At 45.7% G+C, this 16,744-nt stretch overlaps 1 protein-coding gene across 1 annotated transcript in view; it reads left to right on the top strand.

Annotated features, from left to right (window-relative positions):
* Positions 1-3,602: 3,602 nt before the first annotated feature.
* tmem276b (transmembrane protein 276b) overlaps positions 3,603-16,744 on the top strand; it is a 77,616-nt gene continuing 64,474 nt past the window's right edge. The window contains exon 1 of the mRNA XM_072273100.1: positions 3,603-3,954. Coding sequence (XP_072129201.1) covers positions 3,603-3,954 — 352 coding nt within the window. The remainder of the gene's footprint in view (positions 3,955-16,744) is intronic.

Below are 16,744 nucleotides of genomic sequence, written 5' to 3'. Positions count from 1 at the left end.
ACAGGAACATACAAACTCTGCACTCTCAAAATTTCCCCTTTGAAGGCTTCTTCTATAGTTTCTATAGTTTTCTTCTATTGGTTTTTAAAAGGTTCCCAATCCTCTAGCTTCCCACTATTTTTTTTGCTATATTGTATGCCCTCTCCTTTCCTTTTATGCTGTCTTTGACTTCCCTTGTCACTTGTTACATACACCTGTTAGGGTGCATTCTCCAGTTACCTTATAAGGTAACCGTAGCCTTCAGCCAGGAGCAGATGTCATCAGGTGGTTCCCAACCTTCACCGAGTGTTTTCACTCTTAACCACGACACTCTCCAGTTGGTGGGCCGGCAGTGGTGGCCAAATCACTGCCCACCTGCTCCTGGCTTCCAGCTTCCCTCCTCTCACCTACTCCAAATCCAACAAGGGGCTCGTTCTGCCTCTTCCCCCATCCTACGAGCTGCTTGTTTTTTGCTCCTTTTGTCCAGGCCCAGATCTGACAACAACCGCCATGCTGATTTGGCTGGGAAACCTCTACAGCCGATCTCCACAGGGAACAACCATGCCTGCCATCCCTTGCCTTTACACTCCTGCACTAAGGGCTGGTACTTCAAGGCCTCTCTCTTGTGGGCCTCTTCCCATCCCTCCTCCCATGGGACAGTCAACTCAACCAGAGTTATTTTCTTGTCTTCGGTTGACCACAGTACAATGTCCGGGCATAGGGTTGTGTGCACCACATCCAGGAACTGCAACCTCCTTCCCACATCGACCCTCATCTCCCAGGACCTGGCCGTTAGCAGTAGATTGGGCTTTGGTTGTTTGGTTACGAAAGGCCTGACTCCCTCTTTGATGAAGGTGATGGCCTTCCTCAAATCTGTGCCAGCCGTCCTCTTCTTGCATCTCTTCCGCTCTAGTGTGTCAGCAAGAGCCAAAAGCACCTTAGCATGGCGCCACCTATACTGTCCTTGAGTTAGAGCTGTTTTACACCCGGACAGCATATGAGCCAGTGACCCCTTTTGACCACAGAGCTTACCTTGTCAAAGGCTATCTTCTGAATTGCCCCCAGAAACTCAAGCAATTCTGTTCTTCTATCATCCCTGTTAGTATTCCCTTTCAATCAACTTTGGCCAGCTCCTCTATCTGCCTTTAGTTCCCTTTACTCCACTGCAATACAGATACACCTGATTTTAGCTTCTCCCTCTCAAACTACAGGATGAACTCTAACATATTATAATCACTGTCTCCTCAGAGTTCCTTTATCTTAAGCTCCCTAATCAAATCTGGTTCATTACACAACATCCAATCCAAAATTGCCTTTTGCCAAGTGGGCTCAACTACAAGATGTTCTAAAAAGCCACCTCATAGACATTCTACAAATTTTCTGTCTTGGGATCCAGCCTTATTTTCCCAATCTACCTGCATATTGAAATCTCTCACAACTATTGTAACATTGCCCTTTATACATGCCTTTTCAACCTTCCATTGTAGTTTGTACTCCACATCCTGACTACTGTTCAGAGAGTTGTGTATAAGTCCTGTCTGGGTCTTTCTACCCTTGCAGTTTCTTAACTCACAAGAATTCTAAATTTTAAGATCTTTTATCTTGGGATTTGATTTATTTTTTACCAGCAGAGCCACTCCACCCCCTCTGCTTACCCGCTCGTCCTTTTGATACGAGGTGCATCCTTGGAAGTTAAGCTCTCAACCATGTTTTCCTTGCAGTCATAATTCCCCCTTTAGAATGCTGTAGACCGGTCCAGCAGCTCAGAGCAGAGGAAAACAGAGGCCACATGAACGAGTGGTAGCCAAACGGCCATTTCATCGTCTTTGCTTATTACCTGAACTTTTGGGGTTATTGTTGCCGTGAGCATACATAGGTCCGGGTCTGATCATTTGGAAACTTGTCATCCAAGGGTGTCAGAATTCAGTTAGTGCACAATCAATATAAGGAAATCGCCCCTGGTTTACCATGTTTTACGTTGACAGTTCCTCGGTTAGCTGTGAATCAATCCAATGTTGTAGTATAAATCCCCACGCCCAAGAACCGCCATGTTCAGTTCACTGTATCGACCCGTTCGGTACAGCAAACCTTGGCAGGGTTACCAGCGGATTTTGATTCAATTAACCCTTTGCTGTCCTCGTACTTCCGCTGAGCACTCTCCATTGCGTACGGTTCTAATAAATGTGTTATCCTCGGCTCAGCCGGTACCCCGCCTGCAATAGACTGTGACTGGATGGCTCCGTCTTTCATGTGGTGGAAAAATGAATTGGGTGGCAGTGTATCAAGTGATCAGACGAACCCGTTATGTAAGTGTACCCTTGAGCTGGTAGGTGTTGGCAACATTGCGTACCTGAGATGCATCTCAGGCTGGAGTTTGCCTTGTCTGGGCGTATCAGCAGGTCACACGGCCGAGTCGCGTCGCCACTAAACTAACTCCTTTTTCTGTGCTTAGGCGGGGGTTTGGCCCGATTTCGGTTTCCCCGGTGCCCGGTCACGTGCGGTTGCACTGCCAGAGGGTGCGGATGCGGGAACAGACAGGGTCTGCGGGAGGGGAGGTGCACACTGCCTCGGATGTTGGGCGGAGCTGTCATCAGCGCGTTGCTGAGCGGTAGAGTGTGGGAAGGACAGTAACCGGAGCTGGGTGGGGAACCACCGATCGCCCCCGCAGGCGCTCTGGGGAGGGTGTGTGTGTATCTGTCTGTCTGAGTCTGCAGCAGTTCCCGCTCCCCTTTGTTCTCCTCTCCGGGCTTGGGAGCGGCTTTTGACCCCAGGCAGGAGGCTTCTTGGCTTGTTTTACCCTGGTTTGACTGGATGGGCCCGGCGTCTGTTACGCCGGATCGAACTGGGCGAGGGTTGGTTCCAGACCCATTACCTCGGGTCGGTCCGGCGTGGGTTACCTGGGTTGGATGGATGTCCGGACCGGATTGCAGTAGGCAGTGATTAGAACCGTGTGTGTTACTCGAAGTAGGGTCTGCTCGGTGACTGTTACTCCGAGTAGAACTAGACTGCACAGGACTGGAGCTGGCCGGGCGTGTACTAACCCGGGTTGACTCGGGTCGACTGAGTGTAGTTTGGCACCTGTAACTAGGGTGGGCTCAGTGTATCTTTTCCCGAGGCTGGGTTGGATGGGTTCACCTCGGTGTGCGTTAACCAAGACTGAACTAGGCTTGGTTGGAACTGCTTATGCTACTCAGACTAGGGTGGTTTGGGTTACCCGGACGGGGTTGTATTAGACCGACTCGTTTCGGCCCCTGTTATCCCCTGGGCTGGATTTGATTGGTTATGCTTTTTCTCGGACCTGGGCCGAGCCAGGGTTTCCCAGGCTGTTCGGTACCCGTTAACCCGGACTAAGGTGAGATCGGTGTGTGTTAACCTGGGCTGGGTTGGGCAGGACCAACTCGGCTCTGTGCTCGTCAGCCTTGGCTGAACTGGACGGCACTGGGCTGAGAACTTGGTATGAGCTGTTCGGACTAGGGTGGGCTGGGGCTGCTTCGGGACCTGTTATCCCGCCCCCAGTGGAACCCTTGGTGTGCCGGGTGTAGTCAGCGGCGGCCGGGCCGAGCTGGGCTTCGGGCAATGGCCGGGCAGTGAGGGGCTGGTGTCCGCCCTGCAGCCGAGTGAAGATGGCGGCGATGAGGCTGCTGACGGGGGCCGGTCTGCTGTTGGCTCTGTGCGCTCTCGGCCTCCTCACAATGGCCATCTGCACAGACTACTGGTATGAGACAGACGCGCGGAGGCATCGCGACCGCTGCAAGAACTACGCCAACAAGAGGAAGGACCCGGGCTTCATCTACATCCCAAGCCAGAACCTGCCCCTGCGCCAGTCACCGCTGCACCGCTCCAAGAGGTTCTTCCTAGGATCTGCCCCGGTGGACTCCCACTGCAGCCGCCAGTTCAACTCCACCGTGCTGGGCCTCTGGAGAAAATGCCACCGCCAAGACTTCGACCAGGACACCGAGGAGCTCATCTTCAAGGGTGAGTTGTGACCAGGGTGTTCCGGCAAAAGGCGAGAACGACAGGCTTAGTGGGAGATAAGGCGGGGGGGGGGGGGAAAGCTGAGATCGACCCCTTCCTAAAGAGCTTGGCTGCCGGCCCGAGGGTAGAGACAGGGTGGGGCGGGATGCGGGTCTCCCTCTCGGTCGCTGGCCGAGGTGCTGAAGCCGCCCGTGGTTCAGGAGAATGAATTTAGACTCTCTTTGGGACGGGTCTTGGATTATTTTTAACGAAGCAAATGAATGAAGGGGGCAAGTGTGCAAAATGGGACTGGTGGGAAAAGACTGTTCGTGGCTCAGCACGGGGGATGGGTACCTCGCCCTCCTCTCCCCGCCACAGCCCTGATTGGGGGGTGGGGAAGGTTGGGATTGTTACGGGGGCTTGAATCCCGCTCTTTTCCTCACTTACTCGCTGGGGGCCGCAGAATCGACCAATTGTAAATATTATCGCGACTGAAGCAAAGTGCTGCCGTTGTAGGGGGCAAGGTGTTGGTTGGAGCTGTGCACTACTGTCTGATCAGCTGGTGCAAAGTAACTAACGCCAGGAAAGAGACATATATGGAGAGAACGGAGGGGTAGGGAATAGGGTGGGGTCTAGAGAGAGGGCGCAGGATACGGAGTGGGTGGTAGTGGGAGGCGGGGTGGGGACGCTGTCGTAGGGGGAGGGGCGGTGAATGGGGTGTGATATATAGAAAACGGTGGGAATAGAGGGAGGATAGATGGACGGGACGTGGGATGGGTCAAGAGGGCTCAGGGGATAGGATAAGTGATAGTGGAAGGGGGAGACAGATGTAAAACGAGTGAAGGGGCGGGGTAGAAGGGGGTGGTTGGGGAGTGGGCAGAATAGAGATAGGGAAGAAGCGGAGGTAGGAGGAGAATGGGGAGGGACGGCGAAATGGGGGGCCGTATCAAGGGTAGAGAGTGTACAGGAAGGTGTAGTGGGAGAGGAAGGGCGGTGGTAGAAGGAGGGAGAAGGTGGGGTTTGAAGGAGGGTAGAGGACAGGGAGGGAAAGGACGTGAAGGGGATGAGTTGGTGTAGGGAGTTAGTGTAGAGGGTGGGGGATTAGGTGGGGCTAGAGGGCGGGGGATTGGGGTTTGGAGGGAGGGGTGGTGAGCTGTTTGAGGAAAAGGTGCGGGGTAGAGGGAGCATCAATTATATATGAATACAAAGGTGAAAAAAGAGGAAGAGGTGTGGATATTCTGAATATGACAGTGTAGGAGCCCAGCATGATGGGGCAAAGGGACTGAGGACACAGAAAGGTGAAATGAGGCAGTGTGAGTGAGTGGAGACATAAGGGGAAGAGAGAGGGTGGGTGTGGATTGAGTGAGTAAGAACCAGAGGGAAGGGTGAGCGGATGGAAAGAGGGGAAGGATGGTGATGGGGCAGAGAGCACATTAATTATGGGGAAATATATATAAGAGCACAGGTGGGGGATGACCGGGATAAAACATCAACTGAATGAAAGTGGATGCAGAATCAGGTTTAATATCACTGGCATATGTTGAGAAATTTGTTTACTTTGTGGCAGCAGTACATTGCAATACATAATAATAGAGCATAAACTGTGAATTACAGGATATATATATTTTTTTGAAATTAAATAAGTAGTGCAAAGAAGTAATGAGGTAGTGTTCATGGGTTCGCTGCCCATTCAGAAATTGGATGGCAGAGGGGAAGAAGCTGTTCCTGAATCGCTGAGTATGTACCTCCTTCCTGATGGTAACAGTGAGAAAAGGGCATGCCCTGGGTGATGGGGGCCCTTAATGACAGATGCCAGCTTTTTGAGACATCTCTCCTTGAAGATGTCCTGGATACTATGGCGACCAGTGCCCATGATGGAGCTGATTGAGATTACAACTCTCTGCAGCTTCCTTCGATCCTGTGCAGTAGCAAACCCCCCTCCCCCATACCATACGGTGATGCAGCCAGTTGGAATGCTCTCCACAGTACATCTGTAGAAATTTGCAAATGTTTTTGGTGACATATCAAATCTCCTCAAACAATATTAGTGTTACTGGTTGGTGTAGAGCAGAGTGATAGGGTGAATGGCAGGGAACAGAAGGAGATACCACACAGGAGCAACAATAGTCCAATTGGTCCCTTGCTTCAACATGATTGTGGCCAATTTTCTACCTCAACTCCATTTCCCTGCCTACCTCCATACTCCTGATTTCTCTATTCATCTCTTTTGAAATGGATGATGATATAGATGATCGCCCAGGTGTGGTCTTGCTGATGCTGCACATAAATGCAGGAAGACTTCTTTGCCTTTGTGTTCAAATAAAAATCCAAAGAAAAATGTAGGTGCTGAAAACTTGAAAAAAAAATCAGAAAACTCTAGCAAACACTTGGCCATATTCTAACAATGGGTCTTTAATCTGAAATATTGACTCTTTCCACAAGCATTTTCTGATTTTATTTCTTGTAATACAGTATTCATCTGCAATAAAGTCCAACTTTCCATTTAACTTTTGGACTGCCTGGTGCATCTGTTAATCCTCAGTAATGTTTACAAGGACATGTTGCTGAGCATCTCCCAATTTCTCACCATTTCTAAAATAATATTATTTTTTATTTGACCCTCACTGTTTCCACTATTTGGACAAGATGAGGGATTGGGCATACTACTGCAGGCCCACTCCCTCATCTTGTCCAAATCCCTTTTAGAATCATCATCAATATTCACTTTCCCACTTTGTTCTATGTCATCAGCAAACTTAGCTTAGGGCTAGGGTTGGTAAGTTGTGGGCATACTATGTTGGCACTGGAAGCCTGGTGCCCCAGCACAATCCTTGCAGATTTGATTAATGTAAATGATGCATTTCACTGTACATGTACATTCGATGTACATGTGACAAATAAAGTTAATCTCTAGTTTAGATTGTGAATTAGCTGTAACATAAAATGGGTCAGCACAGCTTAACACATAAAAGTTGCTGGTGAACGCAGCAGGCCAGGCAGCATCTCTAGGAAGAGGTACAGTCGACATTTCGGGCCGAGACCCTTCGTCAGGACTAACTGAAAGAAGAGATAGTAAGAGATTTGAAAGTGGGAGGGGGAGGGGGAGATCCGAACTGATAGAAGGAGACAGGAGGGGGAGGGGTGGAGCCAAGAGATGGACAGTTGATTGGCAAAAGGGATATGAGGGGATCATGGGACAGGAGGCCTAGGGAGAAAGAAAAGGGGGAGCGGGGAAAAAACCAGAGGATGGGTAAGGGGTATAGTGAGGGAGACAGAGGGAGAAAAAGGAGAGAGAGAGAAAGAATGTGTGCATATAAATAAATAACGGTTGGGGTACGAGGGGGAGGTGGGGCATTAGCAGAAGTTTGAGAAGTCAATGTACCCCATCCATTATTTATTTATTTATATACACACATTCTTTTTCTCTCTCTCCTTTTTCTCCCTCTGTCCTTCTCACTATACCCATTGCCCATCCTCTGGGTTTTCCCCCCCTCCCCCATTTCCTTCTCCCTGGACCTCCTGTCCCATGATCCTCTCATATCCCTTTTGCCAATCACCTGTCCAGCTCTTGGCTCCATCCCTCCCACTCCTGTCTTCTCCTATCATTTCGGATCCCCCCCTCCCCCTCCCACTTTCAAATCTCTTACTAGCTCTTCCTTCAGTTAGTCCTGACGAAGGGTCTCGGCCCTAAACGTCGACTGTACCTCTTCCTAGAGATGCTGCCTGGCCTGCTGCGTTCACCAGCAACTTTTATGGGTGTTGCTTGAAATTCCAACATCTGCAGATTTCCTCGTGTCAACACAGTTTAAGGCTCTTTAGCTTTTGATGGCTATGGCAGTCCTGATACTGATTCCGACTAATTCCATCTGCCTGCACATGGTGCAAATTCATCCATTCCCTGCCTGTTTAAATGTTTAAACACCACTCTCATATCTGCTTTTGGGAACCCACCACTCTTTGTAAAAATAAACTTGCCTCATAAATATCTTTTAAACTATCCCATCTCTCCTTAAGCCTGTGTCCTCTAGTATTTGACATTTCTAACCCTGAAGAAAACGCTATCTACCTTATCTGTGCCAATCATAATTTTATAAATGCTATCAGGTCTCCCTTTAGTCTTCCAGTGAAAACAGCCCAAGATTGTTCAATCTCTCCTCATAGTTCTTGCCCTCTAAACCATGCAGCACCCTGTCAAACCTCTTCTGCAGCTTCTCCAAAGCTTCCACATCCTTCCTGTAATGGGGGTGACCATAACTGCACCCAGTACTCCAAACGTGGACTAACCAAAGTTTTATACAGCTACAGTTAGACTTCCTGACTGATGAAGACAAGTTTGCCATACCTATTCTTTACCATCCTATCTACTTGTTGCCACTTTCCCTGAATCCCTCTGTACATCAATGATCCTAAAGGTCCTTCCATTTACTGTGTATTTTCCTCCTATTTGACCTCATATTTGTCCAGATTAAACTCCACCCTCCCATATTTCCAACTGGTTTATATCCTGCTGAATCCTTTGACCTTCCTCACTATCCACAAGTCCTCAGTTCCCCAGCTGTCGGAGTTTCCAGTCTTAAATCATGTATTCATATTCCTTGTTCTCTGTGAATCAACTTTCAATTTACCAAGCTGGTAAATTACTCTCAATTCATATGCTCTAACTTTGTTTACCACCCTTCTGTTTAAGATTCTATCAAATGCTTTCCGAAAATCTAATTGCACCACATTTGTCCACTCTACTGGATCCACAGAAAACTCCAATAGATTAGTCAAGGATAGCTTCTCTTTCATAAATCCATTTTGACTTTGCTCAATCATCATTTCTGAATTGTTTTGATATTAAGCTCTTTATTAAGCATTCCGGCATTTTCCCAATAATAGTGATTAGGTTAACTAGTTTGCAGTTCATGCTTTCTCTCTCCTTCTTTAAAATTGTTGTGTCACACTTGCTGTCCTCTAATCTATAAGACCCATTACAGAGTTACAGAATGTTGGAAGATGATGATACCCAGATAAATAATGATCTTCTCTGCCACAGCTTTCAAAATTTTGATGTAAATCATCTGGTCCCTGTGGGTTTATTAGATCATCAATGTCTTTAGTAGTATTTAGAACTAGTATTTATTTCCTTTACTTCCCCATTTACACTGGGCCCTTGTTTGTCCAGCATTCTTAAGAGATTTTGTCTCCATTTATTCATTATAAATCATCCCATTTTTGAGATATTTCCAGTAGTGAAGAATCTCGCATGAGGGGTCATAGTTACAAGATTAGGGGTCAGTTAACTCTTCTGGAATTCCCTGCCATAGGGTATCATGGAGGCTGGATCATCAGGGGTATTTAAAGAGGAGGTAAATAAACTTTTGTAAGTTCATGAAATTGAAGGCCAAGAGCAAATGGCAGGGAAAAGGCGAGTTGAGGCGTAAGTCAGCCATTATCATATTGAGTGTGGGGCAGGGTGTGTGGCCTACCCCTGCTCTGATATTTTTGTTCTACAAACTTCCTGATCTTCAGGTTTACTGTTTTAACTGACAACCTAGGAATCTTTTCCTGAGATCCTAATACTATCTCTACTTCCTCCTTTGATCTATGGCTGAACCAATTTTCCTGTTGTCCACTTGTGTTGCTTCTTTAAGCATTAACCACTGTGTCCACTGTCACACCCTCCAATCTACCCCGCCAACCTGACCCTCCATGGTCAGTCTTACAGCATGAAGACAGGTCTTTCAGTCCAAGTCACCCATGCTGATTATGTTGCCCAGCGAGCTAATCCATCTACCCACATTTGGCCCATAGTCCTCTGAACAACTCCTGTCCATCTCCTTATCCAGACTACTTTTAAACATTACTAATGTGCCTCCCACAACCATTGTGTGAAGGAGTTTCCCCTGATGTTCCTTTTAAGTCTCTCACCTCTGATCTTAAACCTGTGCCCTCTTGTTTTCAACACCCTCTCCCTGGGGAAAATACTGTGTTGTTTCACTCCATCTACGCCCATTATCATTTTGGGCACTGCTTCTCTTTTGAGTTACTCCTCAATCTCCCACATTCCAGGCCATAAAGTTCTAGTCTGCACATCCTCTCTCAGTAACCCAGGCCCTCCAGCAATTTACCCACCACCAATGTCAAATTCAGCCTGTAGTTTTTTTAAAATTGCTTTTTACTTGAGAGATACAAAACAGACAAGGTTCTACTGGCCCTTCCAGCCAAGCTGCACCAGCAAGCCCCAACAAACCTGATTAACCCTAACCTTACCATGACCAATTACTGACAATTAATCTACCCGGTGTGTCTTTGGACTTTTGGAGGAAACCGGAGCACCCGAGAACACCCATGAATTCCCCAGGGAAGAGGGACAGAGACTCCTTACAGAAAGGCACCAGAATTGAACTCAAGTTGCTCCAAGTTGTAACAGTGTTGCACTCTAATGGTTCCATATCAGCCACTCTCCTGTTCTCTAGAACCTCACCTGTGGCCAGAGATGAAGCAGAAGTTTCTGCAGGGACTTTGACAATTTCTTCTCTAGCTTCCCATAGGTCCAAGAATGCACCAGAGCAGGCCCTGGGGAATAACTCACCTTAGTGAATCTTAAGTTCTCAAGTATGTATTCCCTGCTAATTCATATGTATTCTAAGACATCACCACTCATTTCTTTGGCCTCCATCATTTTCTCCACAGTAAAAACTGAAGAAAAATGTTCATTAAGAACCTCTCTCATTTTCTTTGGTTCCACACACACACACGTGTGGATAGTCAGAGGCTCTTTCCCAGGGCTGAAGTGGCTAGCATGAGAGGGCACAGTTTTAAGGTGCTTGGAAGTAGGTACAGAGGAGATGTCAGGGGTTAGTTTTTATGCAGAGAGTGGTGTGTATGTGAAATGGGCTGCTGGGGACGGTGGTGGAGGCGGATATGATAGGGTCTTTTAAGAGACTCCTGGACAGGTACCTGGAGCTCAGAAAAATAGAGGGCTGTGGGTAACCCTAGGTAATTTCTCAGGTAAGGACATGTTCAGCACAGCTTTGTGGGCTGAAGGGCCTGTATTGTGCTGTAGGTTTTCTATGTTTCTACACAGACAGATATTTAGAGAAACCTATTCTTTCCCTAGCCCTTTTTTCTTAATATATCTATAGAATCTCATGGGATTTTGCCTCAGCTTAACTGAGGTATCCATTTCATTTCCACTTTTTGCCCTGCTAACTTCTCTCGTAAGGTCTCCCACCTAATGACTCAAAATTTGCCCTGCCCCAGTTCAAACCCTAACCTGTGAACCAATCTTATCCTTCTCCATAACTACTTTAAATTTATTAGAATTATGGTCATTGGACAGGGAGGGCTTGCCCACAGACGTAGCTGCCTCATTCCCAGGAGCAGGTCCTCTCTTGTAGGTCCCTCTATGTATTGAAAAAGGAACCTTTCTTAGATACATTTCATAAATTCCACTCCATCCAAGCCTTTTACACTATGGATGGCCCAGTCTATGTCAAGGGAATTAAATTTTCCCCCTTATACATCCCTGTTATGTTTTTACAACTACAGAAGCTGCACTGTCTTTATATGTCTGCTCCTCTGATTCCTTCGAACTACTGGGGGAGTACTGTTGAAGGGGTTGGCTAAAATGACTATCGCTTTCTTATTTCTAAGTTCTTCCCATATGACCTGTCTGCACGATCCGCCAAGAGTATCATCCGCAAGGACGGAGGTTACACTATGCTCACCTTACACCCAGAAAGCAGCTCACCCTCCTTTTATACCTGCACCTCTGTCACACCTGTAGCACCTGTATCCTGGAACATTGAACTGCCAGTCCTGTCCTTTCCTCAGTCATGTTTCTGTTATGGCTAGAACATCCCAATACCCAAAGTAAATCCATGCCCTGAATCCATTTGCTTCACCTGTCAAGTCTCTTGCTTTGAAATAAACGCAGTTTAAACCAATGGTCCTCTCTCTCTTTACCGCCTCCCGTCTAAACTGGCAACTAATTTTGCTGTTGTTATCCCCTGATTTCTCATCAGTCACTCTTCTGCTCAAAGCTCCAATCCCTGCCATTCTAGTACAGACCAGCCCTATCATGCCTTCGGGGCAGTATATCGGTCCCCTCCAGTTCAGGTTCTCCCATCTCTCAATCGTACCTCAGAAGAGATCCCCATGGTTCAAGTCTTGAATCCCCGCTTACTGCACCAGCTCCTTGGCCACGCATTCATCCGACGTGCCTTTCCATCTCTACCACACTGGTGTGTGACACTGGGAGTATCCTGACACTTTGAGGTCCTGCGGTTTGACCTCCCAGTCGGAGCTCATACCCACTCCTGCCCTGTCTCAGTACTGATGTGGATCACTTCACTCACCCCTTCAGCCATTCACTGATGTCCTTGACTGGTACTGGTGGGAGGGGTTGTGGGGGAGGGATGGTGTCACCCTAAAGTCACACTCGCAGCCACAGGGACAAAGGCCGCCTGCTCCTGACGCCCAGCCACCAAACGTCCTCTTTCTCCCGTCTCGCCTCCCAATGCTGCTGAGACACTCATGTCACATTCCTCTGACAGCAATCGCCCTGCCAATATCCAAAGCGGGAAAGGTGTGGTAGTGAACACAGTGTGCTCCTGGACAACCTGCCTACTGCCAGCCTCTTCTCTCTCTCTGTCCACACACCGTTAAGCAAGAGTGTAACTCCTCTCCGAGTGTGTGACCCTCAGAGTCCTCAGCCTCTTAAGTGCACCCTGGCGAGTTTCCTGCACAGGTGGGAGACCAGGTTTCACCTCCATGTCCTCCACTAACCGTGTGGCACTACATACAACGTTCACTTTGCTGAGGCTCTTTGCCACCCCTCACTTTAGATCAGAAGATATAGAAGCAGAGATAGGCCATTCGGCCCATCGAGTTGCATTTTACATCTTGACTGATTTATCATCTCTCTCTCACCTGATTTATCATCTCTCTCTCACCTGATTTATCATCTCTCTCTAACCTGATTTATTATCTCTCTCTCACCTGATGTATCATCTCTCCATTTCACCAGATTTACCATCTCTCTCACCTGATTTATCATCTCTCTCTCACCTGATTTATCATCTCTCTCTAACCTGATTTATTATCTCTCTCTCACCTGATGTATCATCTCTCCATCTCACCAGATTTACCATCTCTCTCACCTGATTTATCATCTCTCTCTCACCTGATTTATCATCTCTCTCACCTGATTTATCAACTCTCTCTCATCTGATTTATCAACTCTCTCTCACCTGACTTATCATCTCTCTCACCTGATTTATCAACCCTCTCTCCCATGACTTATCATCTCTCTCTCACCTGATTTATTATCTCTCTCACCTGATTTATTACCTCTCTCTCACCTGATTTATTATCTCTCTCTCCCACCTGATTAATTATCTCTCTCTCACCTGATGTATCATCTCTCTCACCTGATTTATTATCTCTCTCACCTGATTTGTCATCTTTCTCTCACCTCATTTATCAACCCTCTCTCATCTGATTTATTATCTCTCTCACCTGATTTATCATCCCTCTCTCACCTCATTTATCATCTCTCTCACCTGATTTATTATCTCTCTCTCAGCTGATATATCATCTGTCTCTCACCTGATTTATTATCCCCCTCTCACCTGATTTATCATCTCTCTCACCTGATTTATCATCTCTCTCATCTAATTTATTATCTTTCTCTCACCTGAGTTATAAACCTTCTCTCACCTGATTTATTATCTCTCTCACCAGATTTATTATCTCTCTCACCTGATTTATCATCTCTCTCTCACCTGATTTATCAACCTTCTCTCACCTAAGTTATAAACCTTCTCTCACATGATTTATTATCTCTCTCACCTGATTTATTATCTCTCTCACCTGATTTATCATCTCTCTCTCACCTGATTTATCAACCTTCTCTCACCTAAGTTATAAACCTTCTCTCACCTGATTTATTATCTCTCTCTCACCTGATTTATTATCCCTCTCTCACCTGATGTATCAGCTCTCTGTCACCTGAACTTTCATCTCTCTCTCACCGGATTTATCACCTCTCTCATCTGATTTATTATCTCTCTCTCTCTCTCTCTCGCCTGATGTATTATCTCTCTCTCACCTGATTTATCAACTCTCACTCACCTGATTTATCATCTCTCTCACCTGATTTGTCAATTCTTTCCCGTGATTTATTATCTCTCTCTCACCTGATTTATCAACTCTCTCACCTGATTTATCAACTCTCTCACCTGATTTATCATCCCTCTCTCACCTGATGTATCATCTCTCTCTCACCTGATGTATCATCTCTCTCTCACCTGGTTTTTCAACCCTCTCTCACCTGATTTATCAACCCTCTGTCACCTGATTCATCATCTTTCTCTCACCTGATTTATTATCTCTCTCCCAACTGATCCATCATCTCTCTCTCCAGATTTATTATCTCTCTCACCTGATGTATCTGCTCTCTCTCACCTGATGTATCATCTCTATCTCACCTGATTTATCATCTCTCTCACCTGATTTATTAACCCTCTCTCACCTGATTTATCATCTCTCTCACCTGATGTATCATCTCTCTTTCACCTGATGTATTATCCCTCTCATCTAATTTATTATCTTTCTCTCACCTGAGTTATAAACGTTCTCTCACCTGATTTATTATCTCTCTCACCGGATTTATCATCACTCTCACCAGATTTATCATCTCTCTCTCACCTGATTTATCATCTCTCTCTCACCTAATTTATCAACCCTCTCTCACCTGATTTATCATCCCTCTCTCACCTGATTTATCATCTCTACCCTGATGTATCATCTCTCTCTCACCTGATTTATCAATCCTCTCTCACCTGATTCATCATCTTTCTCTCACCTGATTTATTATCTCTCTCTCACCTGATTCATCATCTTTCTCTCCAGATTTATTAACTCTCTCACCTGATGTATCTTCTCTCACTCACCTGATTTATCATCTCTCTCACCTGATGTATCATCTCTCTCTCATCTAATGTATTATCCCTCTCATCTAATTTATTATCTTTCTCTCACCTGAGTTATACACCTTCTCTCACCTGATTTATTATCTCTCTCACCTGATTTATCATCTCTCTCCCAGATTTATTATCTCTCTCACCTGATTTATCATCTTTCTCTCACCTCATTTATCAACCCTCTCTCATCTGATTTATTATCTCTCTCATCTGATTTATCATCCCTCTCTCACCTCATTTATCATCTCTCTCACCTGATTTATTATCTCTCTCTCAGCTGATATATCATCTGTCTCTCACCTGATTGATCATCTCTCTCTCACCGGATTTATCAACTCTCTCTCACCTGATTTATCATCTCTCTCACCTGATGTATCATCTCAATCTCACCTGATGTATCATCTCTCTCTCACCTGATTTATTATCTCTCTCATCTAATTTATTATCTTTCTCTCACCTGAGTTATACACCTTCTCTCACCTGATTTATTATCTCTCTCACCTGATTTATCATCTCTCTCCCAGATTTATTATCTCTCTCACCTGATTTAACACCTTTCTCTCACCTCATTTATCAACCCTCTCTCATCTGATTTATTATCTCTCACCTGATTTATCATCCCTCTCTCACCTCATTTATCATCTCTCTCACCTGATTTATTATCTCTCTCTCAGCTGATATATCATCTGTCTCTCACCTGATTTATTATCCCCCTCTCACCTGATTTATTATCCCCCTCTCACCTGATTTATCATCTCTCTAACCTGATTTATCATCTCTCTAACCTGATTTATCATCTCTCTCTCACCTGATTGATCATCTCTCTCTCACCTGGTGTATCATCTCTCTCTTACCTGATTGATCATGTCTCTCTCACTGGATTTATCAACTCTCTCTCACCTGATTTATCATCTCGGTCACCTGATGTATCATCTCTCTCTCACCTGATGTATCATCTCTCTCTCACCTGATTTATTATCTCTCTCATCTAATTTATTATCTTTCTCTCACCTGAGTTATAAACCTTCTCTCACCTGATTTATTATCTCTCTCACCTGATTTATCATCACTCTCACCAGATTTATTATCTCTCTCACCTGATTTATCATCTCTCTCTCACCTGATTTATCATCTCTCTCTAACCTGATTTATTATCTCTCTCTCACCTGATGTATCATCTCTCCATTTCACCAGATTTACCATCTCTCTCACCTGATGTATCATCTCTCTCTCACCTGATTTATTATCTCTCTCATCTAATTTATTATCTTACTCTCACCTGAGTTATACACCTTCTCTCACCTGATTTATTATCTCTCTCACCTGATTTATCATCTCTCTCACCAGATTTATTATCTCTCTCACCTGATTTATCATCTTTCTCTCACCTCATTTATCAACCCTCTCTCATCTGATTTATTATCTCTCTCACCTGATTAATCATCCCTCTCTCACCTCATTTATCATCTATCTCACCTGATTTATTATCTCTCTCTCAGCTGATATATCATCTGTCTCTCACCTGATTTATTATCCCCCTCTCAGCTGATTTATCATCTCTCTCTCACCTGATTGATCATCTCTCTCTCACCTGGTGTATCATCTCTCTCTTACCTGATTGATCATCTCTCTCTCACTGGATTTATCAACTCTCTCTCACCTGATTTATCATCTCTCTCACCTGATGTATCATCTCTCTCACCTGATTTATCATCTCTCTCACCAGATTTATTATCTCTCTCACCTGATTTATCAACCCTCACTCACCTAAGTTATGAATGTTCTCTCACCTGATTTATTATCTCTCTCTCACCTGATTTATTATCCCTCTCTCACCT

The sequence above is a fragment of the Mobula birostris genome, chromosome 11 (genome assembly GCF_030028105.1).
Source record: "Mobula birostris isolate sMobBir1 chromosome 11, sMobBir1.hap1, whole genome shotgun sequence".
NCBI lineage: Eukaryota > Metazoa > Chordata > Chondrichthyes > Myliobatiformes > Myliobatidae > Mobula > Mobula birostris.
The sequence above is the reverse complement of the archived record's forward strand: the minus strand, read 5'-3'. Positions and strand labels throughout refer to the sequence as shown.